General features: G+C 37.8%; 2 protein-coding genes across 5 annotated transcripts in view; one reads left to right on the top strand and one right to left on the bottom strand.

The window, feature by feature from the left end:
- SOD2 (superoxide dismutase 2) overlaps positions 1-1782 on the bottom strand; it is a 37458-nt gene extending 35676 nt beyond the window's left edge. The window contains exon 1 of the mRNA XM_036871606.1: positions 1662-1782. The gene's annotated coding sequence lies outside the window, so the exon portion shown is untranslated. The remainder of the gene's footprint in view (positions 1-1661) is intronic.
- On the top strand, positions 1731-27329 carry LOC118905161 (WT1 associated protein). Of its 4 annotated transcripts, none has more exons than XM_036871602.1 (8): positions 1731-1875; positions 8409-8446; positions 11288-11343; positions 14598-14656; positions 15704-15831; positions 19336-19514; positions 24462-24616; positions 26041-27329. In XM_036871602.1, exons 2-8 carry the CDS (start codon positions 8417-8419, stop codon positions 26622-26624), a joined length of 1191 nt encoding a protein of 396 aa, XP_036727497.1. In that variant the 5' UTR covers positions 1731-1875; positions 8409-8416; the 3' UTR covers positions 26625-27329. The 4 variants fall into 4 exon arrangements, 3 of the variants coding, with proteins under 3 accessions (XP_036727497.1, XP_036727496.1, XP_036727498.1); XM_036871601.1 differs by lacking the exon at positions 1731-1875 and adding an exon at positions 2000-2169 and having other exon boundaries at positions 26041-26626; XR_005022172.1 differs by lacking the exons at positions 1731-1875; positions 26041-27329 and adding an exon at positions 1997-2169 and having other exon boundaries at positions 19336-21199; positions 24462-24582.
- Positions 27330-27768: the final 439 nt, after the last annotated feature.

Genomic DNA, 27768 nt, shown 5'->3' with positions numbered 1-27768 from the left:
GTCTATTTATCTCTTGTAAAAATAAAATACAGTGTGTGTGTGGAAAAAAAAAAATGAAAATATTTGTATTATCCTACAATATACATACTTTCAAACCACAGCAACAAAATTACCATTAATTATAAACCACTGAGTGAAGCTGAAGATTCCTTTGCAGTTCTTTCTCAACCTTAGAATATATCTCACCACAGATAATTCTCTTAGAGTACTATGTCCAAAAGCCCTGAGGAATTAATTCCTTTCTCTGTGTAACAAGACAGTTGCATTACCAATGTGACTTACAGTTAAGTTTATTTTAATTTGCTATCAACTTTGGGTTTACTTTGTTTCCTTTTCAATGTACTTTTTGGCTATGTAAAACTTCAAAAGTTCAAAGTCGGAGAAGTCTTGCTTTTATTTCTTTCGCCTCCACCTTTCCCCACCACCCTCTATAGGTAACCATTTTTATTGTTTCTAGGATATGCTTCCAATTTTCCACATAGCCTGGGACGCATTTCAAAGCAACACATAAACGGCATCCTCATTCTTTTTTTTTTTTTTTTGGTTGCATTGTATTCCATGTTATGGATGTATGGTGTCTAACCAGTTCCCTATTAATGGACATTTATTTCATAACTTTTGCTATGACACTGCAACAAGTAACCTTGCCTACATGTTGCTTCTGTAAGTGAAGGTGTATTTTCAGAATAAGGTTAGGGTTTGAAGTGGAATTGCAAGACGTAAGAATAAGTGCATATATAATTTTGGTACTCCATAGTGCTCGAATCATTTTCCCATTCCCACCAGAAAATTTACGAGCACTGTTTCTCCACAGCCGTGTAATTTCAACGTGCATTTCCATTATAAGTGAGGACGAACAGACTTTTACGTTTCGGACCATTGCTGGTCTTTTGTGTGAAATGTCTGTTCATGTCCTTGCCCATTTTTCTCTTCGGATTTTGGTCTTTGACCATCTGGAGTATAGTTTAATCTCATCCCTATAAATCACCTCATTCCAGAACACTCCTTTGGGGATAAACGGTTTTGGTAAAACTGGATAAGGGCAGCCCAATCAAAAGATTACCTGACCCCTGTAGGAAGTATGAGACTAGTTTCACGTCTCCCAGGTAACATCATCGGTCTTATGCGACGGTCCGGATGACACACAGCCTTGCGTACGGGCGTATATTCGAATTAAAAAACTTATATTATCGGGTCCATTAAAACCTCACAAGGTTCGCCTTCCCCTCGCTTCTCCGTTAGCAAGGTGCCCCTAGAACTGCTGACATAGGTAAAACCTCCACGTACTAAACAATAGCTCCCCGATTTCGCCTCGAGATTTCAAGGCGGGGACGAACCAAGCGTCCAGGAGGCAGCACTTCCTGACGGAAGAGAGAGCATCGGTTTCCAAATTCTCAAAACTTCAAACAGCGATGGCTCACGAAGCCTCAATTGACCGGACTCCCCACCCACGGCAGCGCTCCTTAGGTTGCACCTTGCCGCCAGCGCGCGGAAGCATCACAGATGGGTGCTGTACCGAGGAATGGCCAATCACGCGCCGCCTTCGCCCAGATTCCTCCGCCAGAGGCCGCGCCGCAGCCGCAGGTGGCCCGTCGACCGCGTCCACCCGGCGCCGCCAATCGCGACCCCCGCCGCCCTTCCCGTGATGCCCCGCGGCTGACCTGCGACCTCGCGGCTCACCACTCCCTGCGGCCCGCTTCTCTCCCCGCCCCCGCCGAGCTCGCAGCGCTCCGGCGGCCGCGGGGCGTGCCACCAGGCGCAGCTCCTTCTTTAGCGACTCGAGGCCCTCAGCGGGCGCCCTCCCTTCGCCTTTCCTCCCCGCGGCTGGGCCCGGCGGGCGGGAAGCTGTGGCCGCGTCCGTGAGACAACTGGTCGGTGAGTGGGCCGGGCGCTAACATGGCGGGGCGGAGAAGCGGGCGGGCGCCGGCGGCGGCGCGGGGCGGGGCGGCGGGAGGAGCGGGAAGGGGGTGGGGCGACGGGACCTCGCTTCCTCCCTCAGCGCCATTTTGTGGCAGCGAGACCTGCAAATAAAGGGGAGAGCCGGGGCTGTGGCGGTAGGAGGAGCGCGGGGGCCGGCGGCAGCGGGGTCGGGCGGCCAGGGCAGCGAGCGGGCAGCGCGGAGTCAGCCTATGTGACTGGGCGGCGCCGGCGCGGCCTCCGTCAGGAGAGGTAGGTGCGGGCCGTCCGCCGGAGCGGCGGCGAGGACCTCGGGGTCCCCAGGGCTGAGGCGCGGCCGCCCGGCCCGGGAAGGGGCGGACGGAGCACAGGGGGCGACTCGCGGTTCCCGGGCCCGCCGGCCTTCCGTTATCCGCGCCGCCTTTCCGCCTGCAGGGACACTTCCGCCACCCCGAGGCCATTTTACCTCAGTCCTCAGGGTCCCGGGGGCGAGGTGGGCGCTCCCGCGGGGCGGGCGACACCCGGAGGCCGCCCCCTCGGTGCGCGTCCAGTCCCCGCCCCGGTGTCGCCGGCTCCCACCACGGCCGGAGCGCGAGGACTGGCGGCACGGACGAGTTCAGCAGGGGAAGGAAAGCACCGTTCGTTGACCACATCTCACGTCGCGCAGTAGCTTGATATTGCAGCTGCGTTGTCTTGTAGACTTCCATTTTTAAATGATGGCATGCGTTCTGAATTAAAAGAGAAAAATTATTTATTGAATTAGAGGTTTTCGTGAAATTTTCGAGTCTCACCTCGGATCCCTGTAAGGTTGTTACTAATTTTTTAAACCATATTTTACTAGTCAGTAGGGAGCACATAGTGGACAAGTCCAAGTTTGTTTTGATGAAGTCAGTTGGATATTTGATCCCAGAGGACTGTGTTAAAATCCTTAATAACCGTGTTTATAAAGCAAGAAACGATTCTTTTGCCCGAGATTAAAAAAGATAGAAAAATACTTTCATGATCAGGTTATAGTCCTGAGTTGTCTATCTAGTTTTCCTTCTCAGAATTTAGTTAATTCCATTGCTGAGGAAGGTAAGTGGAAGTCACGCGTCTGTCACTACAAGTTCTACCGGGTTTCTTTTTTTTTTTTTTTTTTTTTAATTGAAGTATAGTCGATTTACAATGTTGTTAGTTTCAGGTGTACAACAAAGTGATTACCGGGTTTTTTATTTAAAAACTTTGACCATTAAGATTTCTATGACAGATAAACATGTTGTAGACACGTAAAACCCCATAAAAAGCTACCGTGAACATCTTTTCAAGATGCCTAAATGTTATATATGTATACATGCCATTTAGTAGCATCTGATTAGGCAACTTGGGGAAAGAAATTGCGGTCCATTAGAAATTGGGAAAGAAATCGGGGCTTGTGATAAAGATGAGGTTAAATTTCAAGGGTTTGGGTGGCTGTATTCCTAGAGTGCGTTCAGATTCTACGTTATCTTAAGCAGATAGCTATAGCTAAGAGATCAGTATTTTCACTTCTCAGTGGCGGAACTTAGGCAAACTACCTAAATTTCTAACTCCCAAAGGACAAAAGTACTGATAAAAGTGTATCCCAGGCACTGCTATTTTTTACTTAGCTCGTCTAATTTATAGAACTTCATAATATATAGCTTTCCTGATTGAATTTTGAGTATTTGTCAGAAATGAGTTGGTATAATACAGAAAATCCATAGCAGCCTTGTGGCATGGAGATGAGAGTTGTAATAATTGTATTTGTACAGTACGTTACAGCTTTCAGAGTCCGTTACACTCTTGTATGTATGTATAGGTGTGATATAGAATCCCCTTGAAAATATTCTTTGTTTAGAGGTCTTGATCATTTTCATTCAATTGTACATTATCTTGCTCTTGAAAAAAAATATTTTTCTTGCTCTTAAAAATTTTCTGTTGGATCCTTTTGCAAAGCAAGACGTAGATAGTATTTGGTTTTATTCTTGTTTTTATTACCTCCCATTTTTCTGCATCCAAGTGTTTTCTATTACTAAGCTTATTAGAGCAAAACTTTTCAATATTCCTGTAACAGTATATCCCATTAGATGTTAAGGCCGTGCATCAGGCTAGACTCAGTGCTATAAATAAACATTCTCAACTCTTGAAAACGTAGTTGGTGGAGTTTAATCTTTCCTAAATACACATTAAAATTCTCTTTTATGTTAATGTTAGTATTTTATTTGAAATATCTTTTGTTTGTATAGTATCTTTATGGCACTTAAAACATTGACCTTCGTAGCACTTTGTGGGGCAGGCAAAATTGGTATCCTCTTTTTGCTGATTTGGAGACTGCAATCTAGAGAAAGTGACTTACTCAAGATCACATGACTGATACATAGTCAAGAAAAGTTGGTCTTCCAATTCCTAACAAGTACACTTCTACTACAGTGCCTAGACTAATACAGTGTCAGATTATTAGTTTTTTACGTTTAGTTGTGATTAGTTTCAGCAAGGTACATGATTTCTTACTGAAGTTGTGTTGGCTGGTACTTGCTTCTCTGTTAAGGGAGAACTGAGTTGCATAACTTGGGATCATAATGCTAAGAGCCAGGGAAGTACTGGGATCTGGGATGCTAGGCACCTAGCCAACCAAAACTGAACTCTCCATCATGAGCTGTTTCTCAGTGTAAAGGCATCAAGAGTAGATGGTGGTTCTGACAGTCTAAACTTAAGAGCTGTATTACCTCTGAATTATCCACATGGATAACAAAACTTTACGTAAAACCATGTTCTAGCCAATCCTCTTAAACTTGCTAAAAGGTAGCCAAATTGGTCAATTTTTGCTTTTTTTTCTATTTTGCTTTTCTGCATTCTCTAGCTAAGCTTGATCATTATTGAGGATGGAGGAGTGGGAGAATTATCTGTCTTCATCAGTTACCAACTTTTGTCCTAACCCCCCCCCCCATTTTTTAGTAAGTAGCTGTTTTAATCTGAGTTAATCACCTAATGATTCATAACCCTTTTCATTATATGGAAAATGGAAACTAACTTCAACTTTAAAAGTTGTGGTTATTAAATAAGTGATTCATAGCACTGGGTATATATTCATTTTTTCCCTTCAAGACTCAGGGTTCAACTCCAAATGATATTTCAGTCATTCTATTTTTCTGATATGAGAATAGCTTGTTCTCAGAACCTGGAATATCCATTGTCTTTATGAATGTAGAATTAACTTTAGATGGTATTGTGCTTGTCAGTTGTGCTAAAAAAAAATTGCCTTGGGGAGTAATAAATTTCACAGCACATGTGCAGTGAGAGAGTCAGAATTGAGAACCAGGTTCTATTTTGATTAAATAGTTGAATGTTGATGCTTTCAAATTTTAAGCCTGTTTCTAATTTGCCTTTTGCCACACTGTCCATTTAACTGTTGTGGCATATCATGGAATCTCAAGCAAAGATTGACTTTTCATCAGCAAAAGATAAGGGAGGAATTTCTTACTAAATGCTTATGTTTTGATTTCCCAAGTCACATATTCCATAACATGTGGAGTGACTTGTGATTGAGAGTCAACATGTGAAACGCAAACATATATACAAAACCTGTGTTTATCCCTGACTTACATTACAAATTTAAACATCTATTTTTATAAAGAAAATGTAGATATTCTTTAAGCAATGTGTAATTAGAATCTACCCAGCATCAAGCTTTTTAAAAGGAAAGAGAACATAAGCCAGTGTTAAAAATGTAAATAACTTGCTGTTTAGAATTCTGAAAATTGGGGGTCACCAAGAATTCTGCAGTGGGGCTTAGAGACAAAAACAGGAGCGGGACTCCCCTGATGGTCCAGTGGGTAGGACTCCGGGCTCCCTATGCAGGGGGCCAGGGTTCGATCCCTGGTCGGGGGAACTAGATCCCACATGCCACAACTAAGAAGCCCTCATGCTGCATGTGGCATTATTTCATTCTTTTTTATGGCTGAGTAATATTCCATTGTGTATATGTACAACATGCACAGTTTTGAGATGGGAAGCCTTTAGAAGGATTTAACCAGAAGACTGACATATAGGTACACATTTATATACTATTTAAGTATGTTAAGAGTTCAAATGGCTCAAGTTTTCTTGTACCTTTTTAATACGTTATTAGTATGTTATTGATATTTACCATTGGACAAATGGGAAGTTCAAAGGAAATGTTAAACTTGAGTTGTGGATTCCAAGAGGTTGCAGTCTAGTGGAGTGAATACACATTAAAACCATTTTAAAATAGAAGTAGTCAGCCCTCTGGAGATAAACATGGTGAGGGTTTGTTTCCAAATGCTTGGATTCACTCTAGAGTCACGTTAGGATAGTTAGTCACTAAGCAGCTGTCTATAACTTGCAACAGAGATTATAAACTGGGTGATAAGGGGCCTAAAGTAGGCAGGGGCCAATTCAGAGAAAAAGAATACCGATTTTTAAATCGTAGAAATATGGCCATGTCTTCATAGGTATTGGTTGGGCATAGAGACTTGATCAACTCCATCAACCCAGAAACAAATGATAAATGCTCAGGTTTTTGTTTTACATCCAATGATAAGACTATCAAAGAGGGAAGAATTAAGCCAGTTAATTTATGATATGATCAATGTATAATTTTTTTCCTTAAAATGTACTGATTTCTTCAACTCGGTGTACCTAATCTGAAAATCAGGGTTTAATGACAGTATGATTAGAATATTTGAATTGGGATTGTATGTAATATAAAAAATGGTCTTGAAAATCATCTCCTTTTGAGGAATCTCAGATATTCAGTAAGAAGTCAAATAGCTTTTAAAACTCAGTTTTACACTGTAAATTCTTTGATTAAGTTATTTTTGTGTATAATTGACATGTTATTTTCAGGTGTACAACATAGTGATTGATGTTTATATACATTGCAAGAGGATCACCACATAAATCTAGTTACCATCTGTCACTATACGTAGTTACAAAAGTTTTTTTCTTGTGATGAAGATTTTGACTCTTTCAGCAGCTTTCAAATCTACATAATACGGTATTATTAACTATAGTCACTGTGCTGTACATTATATTTCCGTGACTTATTTACTGGCTACTTATTTGTTTGGAGTTTGTAGTAAGTATGGGTAGGTAAAATAAACTAAAAAGAAAGTTTAAGATGTAAGGGAACATTTATGACTTTGCTGCTAGAAAGGATACCTAGGAATAACTTTAAATTAGCTTCTTTTTGTTAAATTTGAATATTAGGAAATAGCACAAGTATTTTCAGTAAGCATAATAAAGTTAATGAGAGTATTTCTGTCATTAATCTTTTTCAACAGGATTAAGTGAATTTTATATAAATTTATAAAAGAAGCTAATTTTAAGATACAAATTATTCTGTGACATGAAGTTAAATAATGTAGGGATATTTTTATTAAGGTATAAATACTTTCATACCTGCATTGTGTTGTGATGAATTATCGTGAGGATGATAGATTTGACCTTACTATAACAATGTTAATTCTGTAAAAGGAAAGGCTTAGCAACAGGTATTACCCTTCCTCTATCCTTTCAACAAGATTCCTGGGATACTGCCTGAGGCCAGTATCGGACTTCAGCACAAACCTATTACTTCTGCTGCCAGATTTGTCTTTCACAGGGCAGTTGTAAGAATGCATTGAAAAATTGTATTTCTTCGGGACTTCCCTGGTGGTCCAATGGTTAATTATATTTCTTTCAATCCTTTGTGGCAACATTACAAAGAATGATCAACTTTTTTTTAAGAGAGTTTTAAAAAATAACCTAATAACAATAGTAATGTAAGATGTTAACAAAGGAGAAACTGGGTGCAGAGTGTATTGGAACCCTGTAATATCTTTGCAGCCTTTCTGTAAATCTAAAACTAGTTTAAGAGGTATATATTTTTTTTCACATCTTTATCAGAGTATAAATGCTTTACAATGTTGTTAGTTTCTGCTGTACAACAGAGTGAACCAGCTATATGTATACATTTTATCCCCATATCCCCTCCCTCTTGAGCGTCCCTCCCACCCTCCCTCTTGAGCACCCCTCTAGGTGGTCACAAAGCACCGAGCTGATCTCCCTGTGCTATGCAGCAGCTTCCTGCTAGCTATCTATTTTACATTTGGTAGTGTATATATATCAGTGCTACTTTCTTACTTCATCCCAGCTCCCCCCCACCCCACCCCGTGCTCTCAAGTCTGTTCCCTACGTCTGCGTCTTTATTCCTGCCCTGCCACTAGGTTCATCAGTACTGCTTTTTTAAATTCCATATATATGCGTTAACGTACGGTACTTGTTTTTCTTTCTGACTTACTTCACTCTGTATGACAGATTCTAGGTCCATCCACTTCACTGCAAATAACTCAATTTCGTTCCTAAAAGGTTTATTTTAATTTAAAAGAATAACCTAATGATTTGGTCATAACTGAGTTCAGTAATAAATTCGTTTGAAAAAGCCAGTATTTTTTTCTTTCTACTTTAACTGGAAGAAAATCAGTTGACTTTCCTCTCTTTACTCCTTTTTCTAGGATTCAAGATGACCAACGAGGAACCTCTTCCTAAAAAGGTTTGTTTTTTCAGCAGTTTCTAAGCACTTTTTTTGACTAACAGAGTTGAAGGGACTATCCATATTGTTTGCTTGTTTACTCCCTTGTCTTATATTAATAATAGCATCACGGGTGTATAATGTGTGAGAAATTGTATCTAATACGTAATATATTTTTAGAATATTTTCGGCCTTTGGAAAACTTTTGTAATAATGACATCCCCATGGTCAACTTGTAGCCTTTATCATATGAATATTCCTAGCTATATAACTACAAATAATGTCAAACTAAGAGATTATTTTACAAGATCCTATAAGTTACTTATTTTCTTTTTTTTCCTAACTTAAGTCCATTTGGTTGTAATGCAGAACCACTTCCATATTTTTCAAAAAATGTTACAGCTAGTTGGTTCTTAGATTCTACCATTTCCTCTGAAGTTTTATTTTCTAGTCTCATTTTCCCCATTTCATCTTCAGTTTAGTCACTATGACACACACACAAAAGAGGTTACAAAAGAATAACAGTTTCTAAGAGGTATTTATAATCCAGTTGGGAGAGTAGGGTTATGTGCTTATTAACCAGTGAATATTTAAGTGGACAATTTAAATAGTAAATGTTACGGAAATTTCTGTTCTAAGTTTTGGGGTCAAGTGCTTTAACAATCTTGAGAATTACTGGGTGCTTTCTGTTAGGCTTTTAATATATTCTGGTATAACGATTTTCCCTTTTCTGTTTTCTGATAGTAACGTTACTGGTAAATGCTAGAATTTGAAACATTTTTATAAAGAAAAATGTTTTAATATCTTTTAAGGGAAATTAATAAGACTTAATTTTATATTAAAGTAGGAGAGGTACCTCAGCTTTACAATCTTCTTTTGGTATAGAGAAAACATTTCATATTTCTCAATTTGCAAAGCAATTTCATCTCATTAGAATATTATGCCCATTTTAAAGAACTTTTTATTTTGAAATAATTACTGATTCATAGGAAGTTGTAAAGAAATGTACAGGGAGGGGGCTTCCCTGGTGGTGCAGTGGTTAAGAATCTGCCTGCCAATGCAGGGGACACGGGTTCGAGCCCTGGTCTGGGAAGATCCCACATGCCGCGGAGCAACTAAGCCCATGCGCCACAGCTACTGAGCCTGTGCTCTAGAGCTCGCGAGCCACAAGTACTGAGCCCGTGTGCCACAACTACTGAAGCCTGTGCACCTAGAGCCCATGCTCTGCAACAAGAGAAGCCACCGCAATAAGCCCGCGCACCACAAGGAAGAGTAGCCCCCGCTCGCCGCAACTAGAGAAAGCCCACGCGCTGCAACGAAAACCCAATGCAGCCAACAAAAAAGGGCTTCCCTGGTAGCGCAGTGGTTAAGAATCCGTCAGTGCAGAGGACATGGGTTCAAGCCCTGGTCCGGGAAGATCCCACGTGCTGCAGAGCAACTAAGCCCGTGCACCACAACTACTGAACCTGTGCTCTAGGGCCCACGAGCCACAACTACTGAGCCCTCGTGCCACTACTGAAGCCTGCACGCCTACAGCCTGTGCTCTGCAACAAGAGAAGCCACCACAATGAGAAGCCAGCGCACCGAAACGAAGAGTAGCCCCCGCTCGCTGCAACTAGAGAAAGCCCATGCGCAGCAACGAAGACCCAACGCAACCAAAAATAAAATAAATAAATTTAAAAAAAAACTTTATAAAAAAAGAAATAGGGAGGTTCTGTGCACTCTTCACCCAGCCTCCTTCAGCGTTAACATCTTGCATAACTGTCAGACATCTTGCATAAGAATATCAAAACCAGGAACTTGACATTGGTACAATCCACAGAGCATATTCAGATTTCCCTGGTTATGTGTGCATTCTCTGTGTGTGGCTCTATGCAGTGTTATCACTTGTAACTTAATGTAAACAGCACCACAACCAAAATAGTTACCTGAACCATTACCACAAGTCTTTTTTATGCCATTTTTTGTAGCCACATCCATCCTCTCCCACTCCATTCTTAATCCCTGGCAACCACTAATCAGTTCTTCACTTCTAAAATTATGCTATTTCACAAATGTCGTGTATGTGAAATTATGCTGTATTACGTATCCTTTGAGTTTTTTCACACAGCATAATTTCCTTCAGCTTTATCCAAGTTGTTGCATATGTCAGTTGTCTGTTTCTTGTATTGCTGTATTTCATAGTATCATGGTTTACTATTCACCTGTTGAAAGACATCTGGGTAGTTTCCAGTTTTTGGCTATTACAAATAAAGCTGCTGTGAGCATTTGTGTACAAGTTTCTGTGTGAAAATAAATTTTCATTTCTTTGGAATATGTGCTTAAGAGTGCAACTGTTGAGTTGTATGGAACATCCATTTTTAGTTTTAAAAGGATTCGCCAAACTATTTTCCAGAGCAGCTGTACCATTTTACTTTCTCACCAGCAATGTAAGAAGGCTCAGTTTTTCTGCATCTTCACTCAGTATTTGGTGTTACCGCTATTTTTTTATTTAGCCATTCTAATAGGGTGTAATGATAGCTCATTGCGTTTTAATTTGCATTTTCCTAATAATGATACCTGTTTTAAAGATAACAAATAGTCCACCTTTTAAAAACTTGGTTCCAAAAAATAAGATTTTTTTTTAAAAAACGTCTTAGTATGTACTGAGCCATTTAAGTTTCAGACATTTCAGTACAGGCTTCCTTTTGGGAGGAGCTTTGTGTGTCTTTGGTAAAAAGAGGGGATTCCTAATAAACTAGCAGTTGAGGGATTAAAAGTTTGATCCTATCTTCATAAAAATAAGAATGTAAGTGCCAGTGGTGTTTAATATTTAAAACTTTTAGAAAGAGCACTTAGTTTGTATCATAATTCTCTTTATAGGTTCGACTGAGTGAAACAGACTTCAAAGTTATGGCACGAGATGAATTAATTCTCAGGTAAAATGTTCTTTTACCAAATAAAAATCTTTCTATAGAACATTATGTTGTGATTCTGTACTATAGTGTTTATCTTTATGTGAGATTTTGTTTTTAATGTTAATACATCCTCAAATCATTTAATATATTTTTTGAACCTCTTTCCTGTGGCCTGTTTCTTCATTATATAAACATTGGGGAAAGCAAAACACTTTAAAGAACTAAAGCACTAGCTTGGGTAACTTCTAGACTGATAGGTAACCTGAATTTTTTTCTTGTAGAGGGCAAATACTCAGAACTTTAACTTGAAAAGCATTTGTACTTCATATGTATAACTTGCTATGGGGAAAGACCCTGCTCTCAGGAAGCTTTCAGTTTACCAAATGAATAGACTTGTTTTGATGTAGTTAATTTTTTTACTTTTCTGCATAACATATGGAAAAGTTGTACTCCTTAAGGATATTCTTCTCGTTGTGGAAGAAATATGTTATTTACTGGTGAAGCAGTTACTCTTTCTCATAACTGACCTTGGTCAACTCATTTAACTTTATATCTTTCATTTTATTATCTGCAAGTTAAAGCAGTTGGATTAAATTACTTTTAAAGATGACGTCCAGCTCTGAATTTCTGTGGTTATCTTAAAATGTCTTACTAAAGCAGATTGTCAAGTACAGCATTATATTATTCATTTTTCAAATGTAAGAAATCAGAAAATAGGATCACGCATGTTTTGTATTTTATAACTTAAATATATTCTTTTTGCATTTTATCACTATGGTAAGTTTTTTACGAGGTAACTTTTAGATCAAAATAAAATGAATGTTTTTCAGGGCAACCTGCAAGTTCGCTGAACTTTTTCCTCTAGAAATTTCAAGGAATTTTTACTTGAGGAACTGAGTAAATTTAACAGAGTGGAAGTTGGGGAGAGAAAAGGTGGTTTTATGAGAGGGAAACACAGATGACATGCTCCATTGTTTCCTAGAGCCTGATAATTTCCCACCCTTGTTGACTTAACTAGCTACTCTATTGCAGACATGCTCTTTATTTTCCTTTACTGTAATCTCATGCATAGAACAGTTTTTCTATTGCATACCTTCATTTTCCTGTACATAAAATTTAAATACTTAGTATTTTAAAATACTCTTGCCCTTCCCTGCTGATGTAGACGCTTGTGATATACTAACGCTCGTGTTGATGTTCTCTTTGTACCTCTGATATGGTACACTCCTTGCCTTTTATCCTTTCTTAGATAATTCCTCTAGTTAATATGTGTCGTTTCTTGATTTAACTGTTGGGGGAGAAATCGGTACTATAATCTTAATTTAAAAATCAGGAACAATTTTTTATGTTAAGTTACCTTTAAGGTTTTTAAAATAGTGCAATTTATATTCTTGAGGTCAGTTTAATTTCTTTATTTAGGGACTTCTCATTTATGACTTTTAAGTAGGTTTTTTCCTCATTAATTCTCTTTGTGATTTTAAATTAACTGCTACTTAGTCTTTTTTTTTCTACTTGATGAGGATGTTTGGTTTGAGCTTTTTTATATATATATATATATTTTTTTTTTTTTTTAATTTATTTAAGGCTGTGTTGGGTCTTTGTTGCTGCACCTGGGCTTTCTCTAGTTGTGGCGAGTGGGGCCTACTCTTCATTGGGGTGTGTGGCCTTCTCATTGCAGTGACTTCTCTTGTTGTGGAGCACGGGCTTTAGGCACTCGGGCTTCAGTAGTTGTGGCTCGCGGGCTCTAGAGCGCAGGCTCAGTAGTTGTGGTGCACAGGCTTAGTTGCCCTGCGGCATGTGGGATCTTCCTGGACCAGGGCTCGAACGCACGTCCCCTGCGTTGGCAGGTGGATTCTTAACCAGTGCGTCACCAGGGAAGTCCCTGAGCTTTTATATTTCTCATTTCCTCTAAAATAAATAGTTCTTATATAATCTCCACAAAACATCTTTATTCATCCCAAAACGTTGAATGAACTCCTTTTTGTGTCTTAGGTTGTAGAGGCCGTAAAAATGAGCATGCCCTTGGCCTAGTCTTCATGTAGAATGGATTAGCTTGATATTATGGAATATTTTTGTTCATTGTGTTGTAATGTTAATAAATCTCATAGCAAACTTGTCTAAGGTTTTAAGATTATAAAAATATTTTCTAAAATCAAAGTAAATTTTAATGAGCTGTAACTGAAGAGCACTTTGAAAACAGCTCTTCAGTAAGCAAGGTGGCAGACAGCTTACTTTCCAGGAGCAGTTGCTTACACATAAGACTGGGGGAAGTTCGTTATCTGCAGTAATTACCAAGAGCAGCTAATATGGCCTGTATTTTGAGGGTAGAGGAATATAATGAAGAAAGGTCCTGATGGCATACGGCACGTATGGAAGTTGTTTCTGCTAATTAGATATGCTTTTGAAAAATAGTATGTTCTCCTCCCCCCCCCCTTTTTTTTTACTTTGAGAGAGTCACATGGTATTTTCACTTAAGAGCCGAGATAACCTTCAGTCCCTTAAAATCAGGCACTTAAAAAAATGTTTTTTAATGTTTTTTTAATTTTATTTAATTTTATTGATTTCTGGCTGCGTTGGGTCTTCATTGCTGTGCACGGGCTTTTTTCTAGTTGCGGCGAGCAGCGGCTGCTCTTGGTTGCGGTGGGCAGGCTTCTCATTGCAATGGCTTCTCTTGTTGCAGAGCACGGGCTCTAGGCACAGAGGCTTCGGTAATTGTGGCACGCGGGCTCTGGAGTGTGGGCTCAGTAGTTGTGGCACACGGGCTTAGTTGCTCCGCAGCATGTGGGATCTTCCCGGAGCAGGGCTCAAACCCATGTCCCCTGCATTCGGATTCTTAACCACTGTACCACCAGGGAAGTCCCTAGGAATGTTTTAAAAATGCCTTTTGTTTGAGGTGGACAGCATATCTGAAAAGTAGTGTTAAGTTTTTCAGTCAGCTTCCATAATCCGGGCAACATGCTGAACATCAGTGATACAAAGTCCTGTATGGTGTGTGATCTGACCCACGGGAACACTGCTTGGTATATTCTCAGCAGGGAACACTTTTCTCTGTGTTTCCATTTACCTAACTCTTGTAAGTTGAGAAGGAATAATTTTGAAGTGACTTATTTATTATGGGTTAAACTAGACTTATAGTTATCTCAAAATGGAAGAGACGTTAAAATTCATGAAGTGGAATTCTCAGTATTACTTAAAGCTTATGGATGTGGTTTTCTAGTATATTTAATAAAAGCAATTTAAACATAACAACTAATATGGATTTATTTTTGTACTAGGTGGAAACAATATGAAGCATATGTGCAAGCTTTGGAGGGCAAGTACACAGATCTTAACTGTAAGTTTGAGTTTTAGCTTCCTAAAGACTATGTGACTATTGCCTTTTAGATTGTTGTTATAAGCACAGGATAACTGGTTTTACTAAGTAATTTTTCTTCAAGCATTTTATTGAGGAACTCTGTCCAGGCACTGTGCTGGGTGCTAAGAAATAGGTGAATGAGACATGCTCTCTCTTCTTGAAGAGTTTGCAGTCATTGGAGAAGACCAACCTGCAATAATCTTATAATAGCACCTCTCTTTTAACTGAACTACAAAGTTCTAAGAGAGCATAGATAGGGAAATTCACAACTACTTGAAACTTTCCTTGATGTGTCCCTTCCACAGAGAAATTTCAAGTGAAGCATGAGTTATTACTCTAGAAGAGAGAAGCAACCAGTATTAAATTTATGATAGCTTAAATTGTAACAATAGGATATAGCTATGTATTTATGGATTTTTCAACATCTGCTAAAAATAATACAACAAAGTTTATCATTTCAGACTAATTTAGTCTTTGTCACTTTTCACTGAGTTAGAGTAACATACTATTTGTGAGTATAAAAACCAGTACACTTTTCCAAGTTCAGAAAGCTTAATATCCTAAAATCTCAGTTATTGTATGATTATAGTATAATCCATAGAAGTTGTGAACATTATGAAAGCTTAAAGTAATAATTGTCTCTGCAGTTATGGGCATGTTTATATTGAATAGGTTAAAAACGGTACTAATCAGGACTTTGTGAATACTTCATAGTATAAACAAATGCAAATAAATGAAGTTTCCTGGTGTTTGTTGGTAACAGATTAGCCTATAACAACGTAATCCCGTCTAGCATTAAGTGGCTGTGGACCCGTATAACAGCACTAACTCCTAAAAGAGCACTCATGATCAGGAACAAATTTCATTGTTACAAAAGCATTGACAGAATAGAAAGTAAAGACTTAAACTTTTTACCTTGGTTTTTATCATTGTTCAAAGGCAATCAGAACTTTCTTTTGGTTAGTTCAGTTTGATCTTGAAATTATATTTCATGATGTTGGGGGTTTTTTTCCTTTTAATCATCAGCTAATGATGTAACTGGCTTAAGGGAATCTGAAGAAAAACTAAAGCAACAACAGCAAGAGTCTGCACGCAGGGAAAACATTCTTGTAATGCGACTAGCAACCAAGGAGCAAGAGATGCAAGAGTGTACTGTAAGTATTTCAAATGTTTTAAAGTCTTTTTGAGGAATTGGGGTTTGGATCACATTATGACATGTATTCATTCACATTAAGCTAATTTTGTATACTTAATACGAATTATAGATGCACATTTTGTTAAGGTAGAAATGCTTTGAGCTTAAATGTGCTAAATGTAAAATTTTGATAGATAACCTTTCATCATTGGATTTAAAGTAATTTTTCTGTGGCCAAGAAGTCAAAAATCTTAAGTTATTCTCTGAAATCTCCATGATTTATAAGAATTAGTATATTGGTTCAGATATCTTTAAGTGATATCTGAGGGTATAAGCAGCATTTACTCTTTACTAAGCAAGCCGTCTGATTAGTTTCTCCTCTGCTGTCTTTACCCCTTTCTGCATAAAGTTATTTTTCTTAGTATCATCAACTTCTACCATGTCTTTTAATTCTTAATCTTTCATTTGTACTATTTGCCATGTCTACATAGATCTGAAATCTAATGGTATATTTGATCCTTTAGCTCTGGGATTGAATTTAGAGTCAGTTTTATGCTGTCTTTGACAGTCTTAGCCCTTTCTTTTAGTGTTTGTATATGTCAGTTATATAAAATAGGGGCAGCTCTATTCCTGTTGTCTCTAATCATTTTTTTTTTTCCTTTCTGTTTTTTGTTTTTTTTGTTTTTGGGCTGCACTGCGCGGCTTGCGAGATCTTAGTTTCCTGACCAGGAATCAAACCCAGGCCCCTGCCGTGAAAGTGCTGAGTCCTAACCTCTGGACCGCCAGGGAATTCCCTGTTGTTTCTCATCTGAAAAGCTGAAATTTTCCTGAATTTTTTTGTGTAATCTCCATTTGATAGTTATTAAAATCTAATGCATAAGGCAATATTCTGGTCACTGGAGACCAATCATCTGTGGGGCACAGTTCTGTTTCTTCTCTCACCAGTAAGATGTTCTTTCGGGCTTAATCACAACCCTTATTCTGCTTGTGCAGACGCTGTCTGTTGTCCACATTTCCACAAAAGTCTTTAGTCCCTTTTCCTTCACTTTTTCTTTGCTGTGCGGCATGTGGAACCTTAGTTCCCCGACCAGGGATCGAACCCGGGCCCCCTGTGCCCTGCGTTGGGAGTGCGGGGTCTTAACCACTGGCCTTCCAGGGAAGTCCCCTTCACTTTTTCAGAATGACTTCTTTACCTGTTGAAGAGTAGCTTCTGTTATTTTCTCTATCTTCTCACCACTCCTTTTATTTCTGCCAATTTAGTTTCCATCTGCACTGCCACTGATATTTTTTCTGTAAAGTCACTAATGAATGTGTTAAGAAATTTCTCTTTCTCAGCACTCATATGCCTTTACTTTCCCTAACTTCAACTATTGACCATTCCCACCTTTGGCTTTTTTTTTTTTTAACCTAGATACTTGGTTCCAAGAAGTCTTACCAACATTTTGAATATAGGGTTTTTGTTTTTGTTTTCCTTTCTGTAACACCCACCCATCCCATTCAATTTTTTTTTTCTCTTAGGATTTTCACGTCTAATGGTATGAGTACTGCTTCTCAAGTGCCTAGTCTCAAAACCATTTAATCCTTTTTTTTGCGATATTTAGGACTCTGGGTTCTACCATTTACTCATTAATAGTTTTAGGTTTCCCTGTTAACATGGCACTGTGCCAGATGCTTACACATGCAAAGGATGAATCTACCTTCAGAGTGCTAGCACCTGGTAGAGTGTGAATAGATGGTGCTGATGATAATGTCTCATAAAACCAGTGCATCTTGATTTCTTTCAATCTCTTGAATCCTATTCTTGACATCCTAATCCAGATACTCCTTAACAGTTGCCTAGATAGTATGTGCTGTTGACTCACCTCAGTGATTCTACAGCCATCCCATATACACTAGCAGTTTTGATCATATTATGCCTAATCAGGGCCTTTGGTGATGCCTCATCACCCTTTTGCCATCTCAACCTATATTTAAGATTTTTTTCAAGTAGAACCTAAATTTTTACAGCCACATTTTTTTACAGCTCTTCTCTGCACAGGCCAGCCGAAGAACTCACTGCTCTTTCAATTAGAACACAGTGAAGTTTTGCAGAGAGGGCAGCAGGAGCAAACACAAGGAAATGGCAAGCTTATGTGTAGCAGATGAGGGCCGTTCACTTTGTAATCTAAATACTAGTAACTATGTTAGTGTGAGAGAGGGAGTGTTTTCTTTAGTGATAGCGGTACGTGGTATATGTTACATGGCATGCTTTATTCCTGTTAGATTACCTCAGCAGCTGGCATTATATTGAATAAATAGGTGTACTTTTTGGTTTAAAATGAGTTACTTTTAAAATTCCTCAAGCTGAAAGAGGAAAAAATAGTTCTGTTTGCTCAGTGAAATACTAACTAAATATATCCTAGTATATTTGTATCTTTTATGGTAGAAATTAGCTGCTTAGGAAAGGTTAGTTTCAATCCTATTTAAGGTTTAGTGTGGAGCAGGATCTTGAACCAGATCTACTTTGGGTGTGAAGAAAGTGATGCATTTAATGCTGATAAACTGTATCTCATATTTTAGAAATGTATTTTTAGTGTGCTAGTAAATAATACAACCAGAGTTGAAGTTGAAGGTTTCATATGTAAGTAGAGGGATTTGGTATGGTGGAAAAAGCCCTAGATTGGGAGTCAGGAGGCTTGAGAACAAGAATTCTAGTTTTAGTACTGGCACTGAACTAACTATCCTTGGACAGTTGGCTTATTTAATCTCTCAAAAATAAGCAGTTTGGACCAGGTCAGTCACCTTCCAGCCTTACAATGCTGTGATTCAAATCTACTTGGAGGGAAAAAAAATGAATATGTGCGTAATTTTGGGTTACGGTGCTGTTTATAAAGCTGTAATGCCAACTCATGTAAATATGTAAGTACTATACATTTTTAAATTTAGAAATGCAAATATGTTTTAAATTATAATCTTGTACCTGGTGTATTTTTAGGGAACTTGTACATAGACTAATTTCCCATAAGCACAGATTTACTTTACATAAGTAATATTTTAAACTTTGCTTTTTTCCCCCAGTGGGCATCAGCATTTTTAGTAAATATAACAGTGATTGATTGATTGATTGATTTTGTACTGTTTTGGTTGCCAACGTGTTAGTCTCCTTATATTTGAAGTTTCCAAACATGGAGTGCAATCAAATGGCCTTTACCTCCTACATGGATAACCTTAAATAGTTTCGTGGGGGTTTTTTTTCTTCTTTTTTGGCTGCGCAGCTTGAGGGATCTTAGTTCCCTGACCAGGGATCGAAGCCAGGCCCTGGCAGTGAGAGCACTGACTCTTAACCACTAGACCCTCCTAACCAGGGAATTCCCAAATAGTTGTTTTTAATTTGTAATTTTTTTAGAGGATTTTATGATCAAGGGGGGAAAGGACTTAACAAGCAAGTTGGTAAATCCAGTGAATGAAAGGGATTTTATCTCATCTTCTTAGGTATGTTTCTTTTGATTTGGTAGTAATTGGGGTTTTTTTTTGCTTTGCACAGACTCAAATCCAGTACCTCAAGCAAGTCCAGCAGCCTAGCGTTGCCCAACTGAGATCAACAATGGTAGACCCAGCGATCAACTTGTTTTTCCTAAAAATGAAAGGTGAACTGGAACAGACTAAAGACAAACTGGAACAAGCCCAAAATGAACTGAGTGCCTGGAAGTTTACGCCTGATAGGTAAACAAATCATACTCCCCAGTCAAGACTTCCCTGACAGTCCCACTACGAGAAAGCTGTGGTGGGACAGCCGAGTACTCGTTTCCACACCAAGACTCAGACTTCTTGAGCCAAAAAGCCACATTCTTATACTGTCCAGCTTGTAATGGTTAATGTAAAACTTACCAGATGAACCTTGTGTTTCAGCTTTTTCTCTTCCCCCTCCCCTTGCTTCAGAGGCCTGATGGCGTCGGACTATTCCGAAGAAGTGGCCACCTCCGAAAAATTCCCCTTCTAGAACATGTAGACACTTGAGAAATGTTTCTGTTTGAAGAAAATAGAGGGAGAAACAGAAGTCTTAAGTCTGTGGCACACTGTGTCTTCAGACAGTTTGGAGGAATGAAAACCTAGAGATTTAAAATCATGAATTGAACATGTAAAATTCCAGTAAATGTAAAGATGGAATATGCATCGCTCTTAACCTTGAGCATAGTGACTTAGAGACACTGTATATCAGTTTTGCCAATAAGACTGTGGACTTCGTGATTGTTGTTGAACTTCTGGGTCAAACTCAAATGAGGTGAATTTTGCCTTTAAAGGGTTTATTTGCTAAGAACCAACTTAATAGTCATGAGAGAATCAAATAATAGATGTCAGTACAAGTAGTTCATATATTTAACCATTTAGTTTGGGGCTCCATATTACTTGATTGAGCCTTAAATCAATGTGGTTTTACTCAATGGTTTGTTCTTTGAATGGTTGCTAATACTGTAGATAATCTTATTGAGGACTGTACAAATAATGAAGGTGTGGTATCAAACTTCAGGTCTAAACTGTTTGAAGCATTATAAACATTCATTTCACAACTAGATTGTATAAGGATATTAGCTGTGATGAGACTCACTGCGTTATTTTTTTCAGTAGTGAAATTTATTAAATCCCCATTCCATTCAACAGGCACATGTTGAAAGAGCATTGTCGTTGGTGTTAATGGGGGAATGTGTTCCTTCATTGTATTTGGGCCTTTTGTATTGCACTCTTGATATTAAATTAAATGTGCCTTGAAATAGTTGGTTTTTTTTTTTTGTTTTGGTTTTGTTTTGTTTTTTAAGTTCAAGGATTACTATGATGATTTTGTTGTACTTCTAACATTTTGGTTTTGGGGGGGCTGTGAGAGCAGATTGATTTCGAAAAAATTGTTGCTGTGCTCTTCAAAGTGAAGGAAAAGGCTCTGTGTCTCATTTTTTAAAGACCTACTTTTTTTCCAGCTGGTATCATAAAAGACAAGGAGACTTGACACTTGTTGCTTTTTGACACCTTGTCCCAGGATATTGCAGTAGACATTAATGTGGGACAGCTTCACAGGGTGCCTGCCAGAAGATTGGGGACAGAATGTATTGGAACTGTGGGCTGGCCTAAGTGAGACATTTTGTGAATTGGAGAAAAATATATATATATATAGTGATCATTTCTAGCAAATTCATTTGATCATTTAGATAAAAGAGGCATTATTTTCTTCATGCTTCCATCCAATCCTGGAGGTGAATTTTTTCGTCAGATCATTCTATAAGTCACCAATTCGAATTTTCACTTGGTGATAATGGAGTCTAAGATGAGTGGAAGATAAATGTTCCAGATTGCCCCAACGTTTAAGTGCAGTTTTAACAAGGGTGACTTAAGTTCTCTCTTAATCATTCAAATCAATTGTAAGTATCTTGTATGTGTGTGCTTTAGGGAACTGGTTGTGGGGCAGAGGGTGGGCTGGAGAAGTGGTTTGTGTGACTTCACGGCAAGAAGTCGCTTCTAAAATTCTCACTGCTTGTGGGGGTTGGAGGGTAAGTAACCAAGTCTGTTTGAAATTGGCTTATTGTGCCCGAATTAAGGCTTTTGTGTCTATGTTATGCCATTTAAGATCACAGTAGAGAAGGCCTATGTATTCTTAGTAGGTCAGGAAATAATTCGTAAAAGGTATCATTAACATGTACTGAAATTTAGCCAAGCATCTTTCTTTGCCACTTAGGTAACAGTCACCTTGACGTGGGTTTTTTCTTCTTACTGTTAAAAAAATTTTTTTAATTAATAAGGTAACACATGCTAATGTATAAAATTGAAACAGTGTAAAGAAAAGTGGAGGTGAAAAGTGAGTTTTACTCCTGGGTGTGACCTTGCCCTTCCCTGTTGTATTCCCCAGGAGTAGTAACCACTTTTAAATTTCTTGGGTATCATCAAGATAATTTGTATGCATATACAGTAATTATATATATATATATTGATTTTAAACAAAGGTGACATACATGTATACATACATACAGATGATTTGTACCAGGGCTTTCCCAACCCCACCCCACTTTATCCTTGGGCATTTTCCATTTTTTACTATATTTAAATTACTTACCATTTTTAATGGTTATATAATATTTTCATTGTATTAGTGGATCATAATTTATTTTAATTACCTATAAATGGGTTTTTATTTTGTAAAAAGTAGGCTATAAGCCAGAGTTCATCGGGTGGTATAAATACATCATTAATTTGAAACAAATAGTCCTCAATCAATACTCTGTCTGGAATAATTCAAATAGAATGGGTTGTGTGGGTTTTGTTTTGTTTTCTACTTTTTTATTCTGTTTTAATTTTAAGAGAGAAAGATCTCATGAATTATGTTGTCCACTTTAGTTAAAATATTTCATACATGTGACAGTGCGTATATTTAGAGTAGTTAGAGGGATATATTGCAGTGTTTTGACAGTTTTCAGTTTGCATTTAAACATTTAGGTACTTGTGTGTACACCTCTTCAGAATACCTTGTCTCCCTTCCCCTTGATAACAAAGCAGTGTACAGTGTCCATTCTTTTTTATAAATCATTCTCTTAAGTTATTTCCTATTATATTTTCTTTGTGGGTTGTTAGATTTTTTTTGTAAAATTATTCCAAAGACAAGTTACTTGTAATTGGATTCTTACCATCTTTTGTGATATGATGAACACAACACAAATTTTACATGACATAGTAAAATGACGTAAAGTTACAGAATGTTTAAAGAACAGCAGTTTTGTGAAGTTTTGTTTTAAAGTGATCACTAATTTTAGAAGTGGTAGGATTATTTTAGAACAGGCATTTATAAAAAGGCATGACTTCATAAATGAAATATTTTTTGCATTAGAATTTGTGATACTTTATATGAGGTTAAGTCAGGTCACAAATTAATGTATTGATTTTACAATTGTCTGTGTTTTTAAAAATTCATATAAAAGATTTCTCAGGTTGGTAAACACCGATGCCATATACTTTGCAAGAAAGCAGTGTTGTGGGAGCATAGGCAGTAAAGTGGAAGGAATGCCCCCGTCTTAGATGATGGTGCGTGTTTCTTATTCCTCATTTGATTTCTAAACTCTTGTTCAGTAGAGGCTAAAGTCTGAGGGTGCTTATAGGAAATGGGGGATATCTGGAGCTATAATAACAATGAACAGAAATATCAGCTAATAAAGTTGCAGTGTAGAGAAAAAACCCTTACCACATGCTAACTCATGGTTTTCATCTGAGGCTCCTTTGCGCAGTGGTACCCCAGGTTTTACCAGAGATTTGTGTAAGGAAAATGTATTAAAAACTTTTGCTTGAATCATATTGGGTAAGAACATGTGCTATTGATAAAAGAACCTTGCAACACTGAGCCAAAGAATGAGAATCATTTACAAAGTGCTCCCATTTTAAAACATTTAAAAAGTGTGTGTACAGCAATTGCAAAAATGCAATCAAAAGCCCCAGTAACAGTGTCTCAATAAAACTTCACTGCTTTTCTTCAGCCTCATTAATAACAGAAATAATGACTTTTAAAGAGTTTCTAATTTAAGTATATAATTGTGATGTTACCTTTGAAACTTGGATAGGGACAGTTTGATATTCTTGTGATGGAGTAAAGTTCAGAATGACCTTATTGGTTAAAAAATTTTTTTGCTGACACTTTCTATTTTCTTCTTTTAATTCCTTTAATAGGGCTTTCATTTGCCTGATATACTACTTCAAATTCATCTCATCCTTAATAGTAATATAGAGGATGAACATTGATTGCATTTTTGCAATTGCTGTGTATATGCACGTAGGTCTATAGTACATTGCACTAGCACTTGGTAACTAATTTGTTGAAAGTATGGCACTCCTAATTTGGCAGACACTTACATATTTGCATTATTTATGATAAGTAACGCCAACCTTATTTTTGTGTCCTAAGGGTAATCTTTTCAACATGGATAAAATCTTCACCACATACCAATATTAAAATTTCAAAAACTTTCAGTTTAAGACAGCTCAAAAGTATATATATCATATGAAATTAAATGAGGGATTGGTGAATAGGAATAGTCTTAAGGCTTTTTAAAAACAGTTACTGAACAGGCCTCACTTAATGCAGTAAATAAACATTCTTGTGAGAACTGCCTATTAAGAGGCATCCTTAAAAATGCTGATCTAGCAGGAATAAATATACTCTCATTCATTTATATATTTATAGGTGCTGATTTTTATATATTAGGTATTTTAAAGAAGTTTACATTGTGGTTGATGTTGCATTTACCCTTTCAAGAACTTTTCTGTTCCATAAAGCTAAGTACCTTAGTGTTTTACTAATACTGGTATATCTAAAATGTGTGTTAATTAATTGGCCTGTTTCTATTTCAAATTATAATTTGGGATAAAAATAGATTTCAGAATCAGTTATTAATAGAAACAAAAAGTGGCCATTTAGGTACTTTTTCTTCAGGTTTTTTTAATTTTTGCTGCTGTATTGGCAAAATACTGCAATGTACAAGATGGATGTGTTCCAAAAAGAAGATGGTAATTGTAGGGAGGCATCTGCTGTGACATAGTGTCATGTTCTGTACGTGTTACATCTATCGTCGTAATAATCGCAAGCAAAGAAGGTTGTAGAGAGTTTTGTCTTCATTTTGTGATGAATGGCTCTTTCCTTTACAGCCAAACAGGCAAAAAGTTAATGGCGAAGTGTCGAATGCTTATCCAGGAGAATCAAGAGCTTGGAAGGCAGCTGTCCCAGGGACGTATTGCACAACTTGAAGCAGAATTGGCTTTACAGAAGAAATATAGTGAGGAGCTTAAAAGCAGTCAGGATGGTAAGGGGTTTTTTGAAAAGTTTGGTTAACTTTGCACTGGCTCTAAAATACTGCCAGGCATGAGTATTATAGATTAGAGTCTGTATATGCTCATCTCTGCCAATGGTTCTATAAAATTATAAGTGAAATATTTCCAGTTGAGTCAGCAAACAAAGCCATTTAATCTTAGCGGTCCCCTCACCCCCTGAATTGTTTACTGTGCAAATTTCATAAGAAGTTTTTGTTTTTTAGGGGTGGGATTTGGCAAAAGATAGAAAGGCTGTTGTATTACTAAGGCATTATGTAGCTATATAAATTTATATTCAGTGCTTAAAAGAGGGAATATCTTCATTTAACCAGTTTCTGTAAGTGTAAATCTTGAAAGTATTAGGCTATTTCCAGGGATCTGAAAATATATATAATTGATTGTGGAAATTCCCTGGCGGTCCAGTGGTTAGGGCTCGGCGCTTTCACTGCTGGGGCCGGGTTCGATCCCTGGTCAGGTAACTTAAGTCCCTGCAAGCCGCACTGCATGGCCAAAAATAGAAAATAATAAATAAATAAAAGTATATAGTTGATTTTACCTTTTAAGATCCTATTTAGTGAATAAGATGTAATAGTTCTTTGCTAAGACAAATGGAACTTAATTGTCAGCTGCCATCTCTTTTTTTGTTGGGCAAGTATAGTTTCATCCATGCTGTTTCTCCTTTGTGAGGAAAATTAGTAGTAAGAAAAATACCCAAGCTCTGGAGATTAAATATAATTGCAAATTTGTAGTTAATTGCAAAGAAGGTCGCTAGTCAAGCAATATCTTTAAAACTGCCTTTTAAAAGTGATGGTTCTTAGCTCTCACTATTTGTAAATATAGTAAATAGGAGGTTTTGTATAGTAGTAAAGGAACTCCCCCCCACCCCACCCCCAAGGCCTTTTTAGAACTTAATAGACATCTGTATTTTTATCAGTTTTCAAGAGTTATTTTCTCTGAATTTTGTTCTTGGATGAGGGATAATCCTTGGTGACTGCATAGGCTTCTTTGGCATATTAGAGTAGAGGACTGCACTTCCCCAGGGGCTAACCTGCTGTGGAGCTGAGACATTGGCTAGGAGGATGAGGCATAAGGGGCTGGACGTGGGGGCCCGTAGGTCAGCAAACGTGGAACAGATTTTGTGGTTGTGACCAGTTTTATGTGGCTAGATAGTTGGAATAAATTTCAGTTTGGTTGCTTTAATATATTTATTTTAAGCTTTTGCCTTCCTCCCCAAAACAAACTCATTGTTGAATGGCTATTTTAAAATTCCAAGCAAAATTCTAAAGTACTCTTGTGATTTTATAATTTTCTTTGTTTACTTAAACATTTACTGATTGCCTGGCTTTGTGCAGGCACTAAGAAATATTTTTAAATATGTTAAAAGAGATTAAAGTAGGTTTGACTCTCCTTTGCACAGAACTGAATGACTTCATCATTCAACTTGACGAAGAAGTAGAGGGTATGCAGAGTACCATTCTAGTTCTTCAGCAACAACTGAAGGAGACACGCCAGCAGTTGGCTCAGTACCAACAGCAGCAGTCTCAAGCCCCAGGCCCGAGTACCAGCAGGACTACATCTTCTGAGCCTGTAGGACAGGCAGAGGCCACAGGTAAAGACTGCAGTCGTCTGGCCAACGGACCAAGTAATGGCAGTTCCTCCCGGCAGAGGACGTCTGGGTCTGGATTTCATAGGGAGGGGGACACAGCCGAAGATGACTTCCCTTCTTCACCAGGGAATGGTAATAAGGCCTCCAACAGCTCGGAGGAGAGAACTGGCAGAGGAGGTAGTAGTTACGTAAACCAACTCAGTGCGGGGTATGAAAGTGTAGACTCTCCCACGGGCAGTGAAAACTCTCTCACACACCACTCAAATGACACAGACTCCAATCATGACCCTCAAGAGGAGAAAACAGTGAGTGGGAAAGGTAACCGAACTACGGGTTCCCGCCACGTTCAGAATGGCTTGGACTCAAGTGTAAATGTACAGGGTTCAGTTTTGTAAAATTTTTTCCAGCGAATTTTTATACAGTGTCATTTAATTTGGGAGAGGATACTGTCCGGAAAATTAATTCATACTTTTGTCACAATTTGCCTTTTTTGTGGGTGTTTTTTTTTTTCTTTTTTCCTTTCCCTTTTTCTTTTTTTCCTTTTTTTTTTTTCTTTTTGCTTCAATACCTCTGCCACTTTGGAAATTGTAACAATTACTTTGAATGTTGCTAAAAGGACATTTTGTGTAGGGTCAGGTTATTTTTATATGAGTTAATGTGAAGTTGTAAATGGAAATCTTTCCTTAAAGTGTAACACAATGATGTCTGTTTAAATCTGTGTCTCTCCTAGAACCTGTGCTGTGTAAGGGCATTCTTCTTCATGCTGTTATTGTACTTAGGCACCATTCAGACTTGTTAGCGTAGATGTGGGTTTATGACTGCCAGGTCTGCCCAGTACAGTAGTTTTATCACTGAAAGTTGGACTTGTTGAAGGAGTCCTATAGTAGTTTCAGTGTTAGATACAGTTTTTTCCACCATACATCTGTGCATTTCCTCTTTAGGTGACTGAATGTTTAAGAAATTTGTGTGCATAGTTACTCAGTTTTTATGAACCGTTGTATCCTGTTAATGCATATTGCTCTGTGACTCCAGTATATCTTACCTGTACTGACCAAACTTAAATAAAGATTTTTATTGTAACTCCTTACATTAGTTGTTTTTTGTTTCTTTATGTGTGTTTAGCATTTGTCATTTCTTTTCATTGGTTTAGCTGAATGTCTACTCATTATTCTTCAACATACCACAAAGGTGAAACTTAAGTCCATGCATAAATTTAATTGTGAATTTAATTTTTTTTTAATTTATCCCTTGTTTTGGAAAATGAACTTGGAGTTTAGGACTACACTTTAATGTTTTTTCCTGACTTGTAAAAATAATTGTTAAAATACTTGAAAATACAAAAAATATAAAGAAGAAAATAGTCACCTAAGTATTTGTTAGGTTTTAATTGAAAAAGTAGACTTTGTTTTTGTGAAATGATTTCAGGTAATTAGGTATCTCTAGTCAGTGATGTTTGTGTTAAAATATTGGCCACTTCTACTGATTTGTACTAATAATATCTGGTCATATTACATAGTAAGGGTGTAGGGTGTTAGAATG

This window comes from Balaenoptera musculus, chromosome 12, assembly GCF_009873245.2.
Source record: "Balaenoptera musculus isolate JJ_BM4_2016_0621 chromosome 12, mBalMus1.pri.v3, whole genome shotgun sequence".
Lineage (NCBI taxonomy): Eukaryota > Metazoa > Chordata > Mammalia > Artiodactyla > Balaenopteridae > Balaenoptera > Balaenoptera musculus.
The sequence above is the reverse complement of the archived record's forward strand: the minus strand, read 5'-3'. Positions and strand labels throughout refer to the sequence as shown.

Coding starts and splice junctions, on each gene's coding strand:
- LOC118905161 (XM_036871602.1), top strand. CDS start 8,417: ATGACCAACGAGGAACCTCTTCCTAAAAAG. Junction 8,447..11,287: donor AGGAACCTCTTCCTAAAAAG/GTTTGTTTTTTC, acceptor TTCTCTTTATAG/GTTCGACTGAGTGAAACAGA. Junction 24,617..26,040: donor GCTTAAAAGCAGTCAGGATG/GTAAGGGGTTTT, acceptor TCCTTTGCACAG/AACTGAATGACTTCATCATT.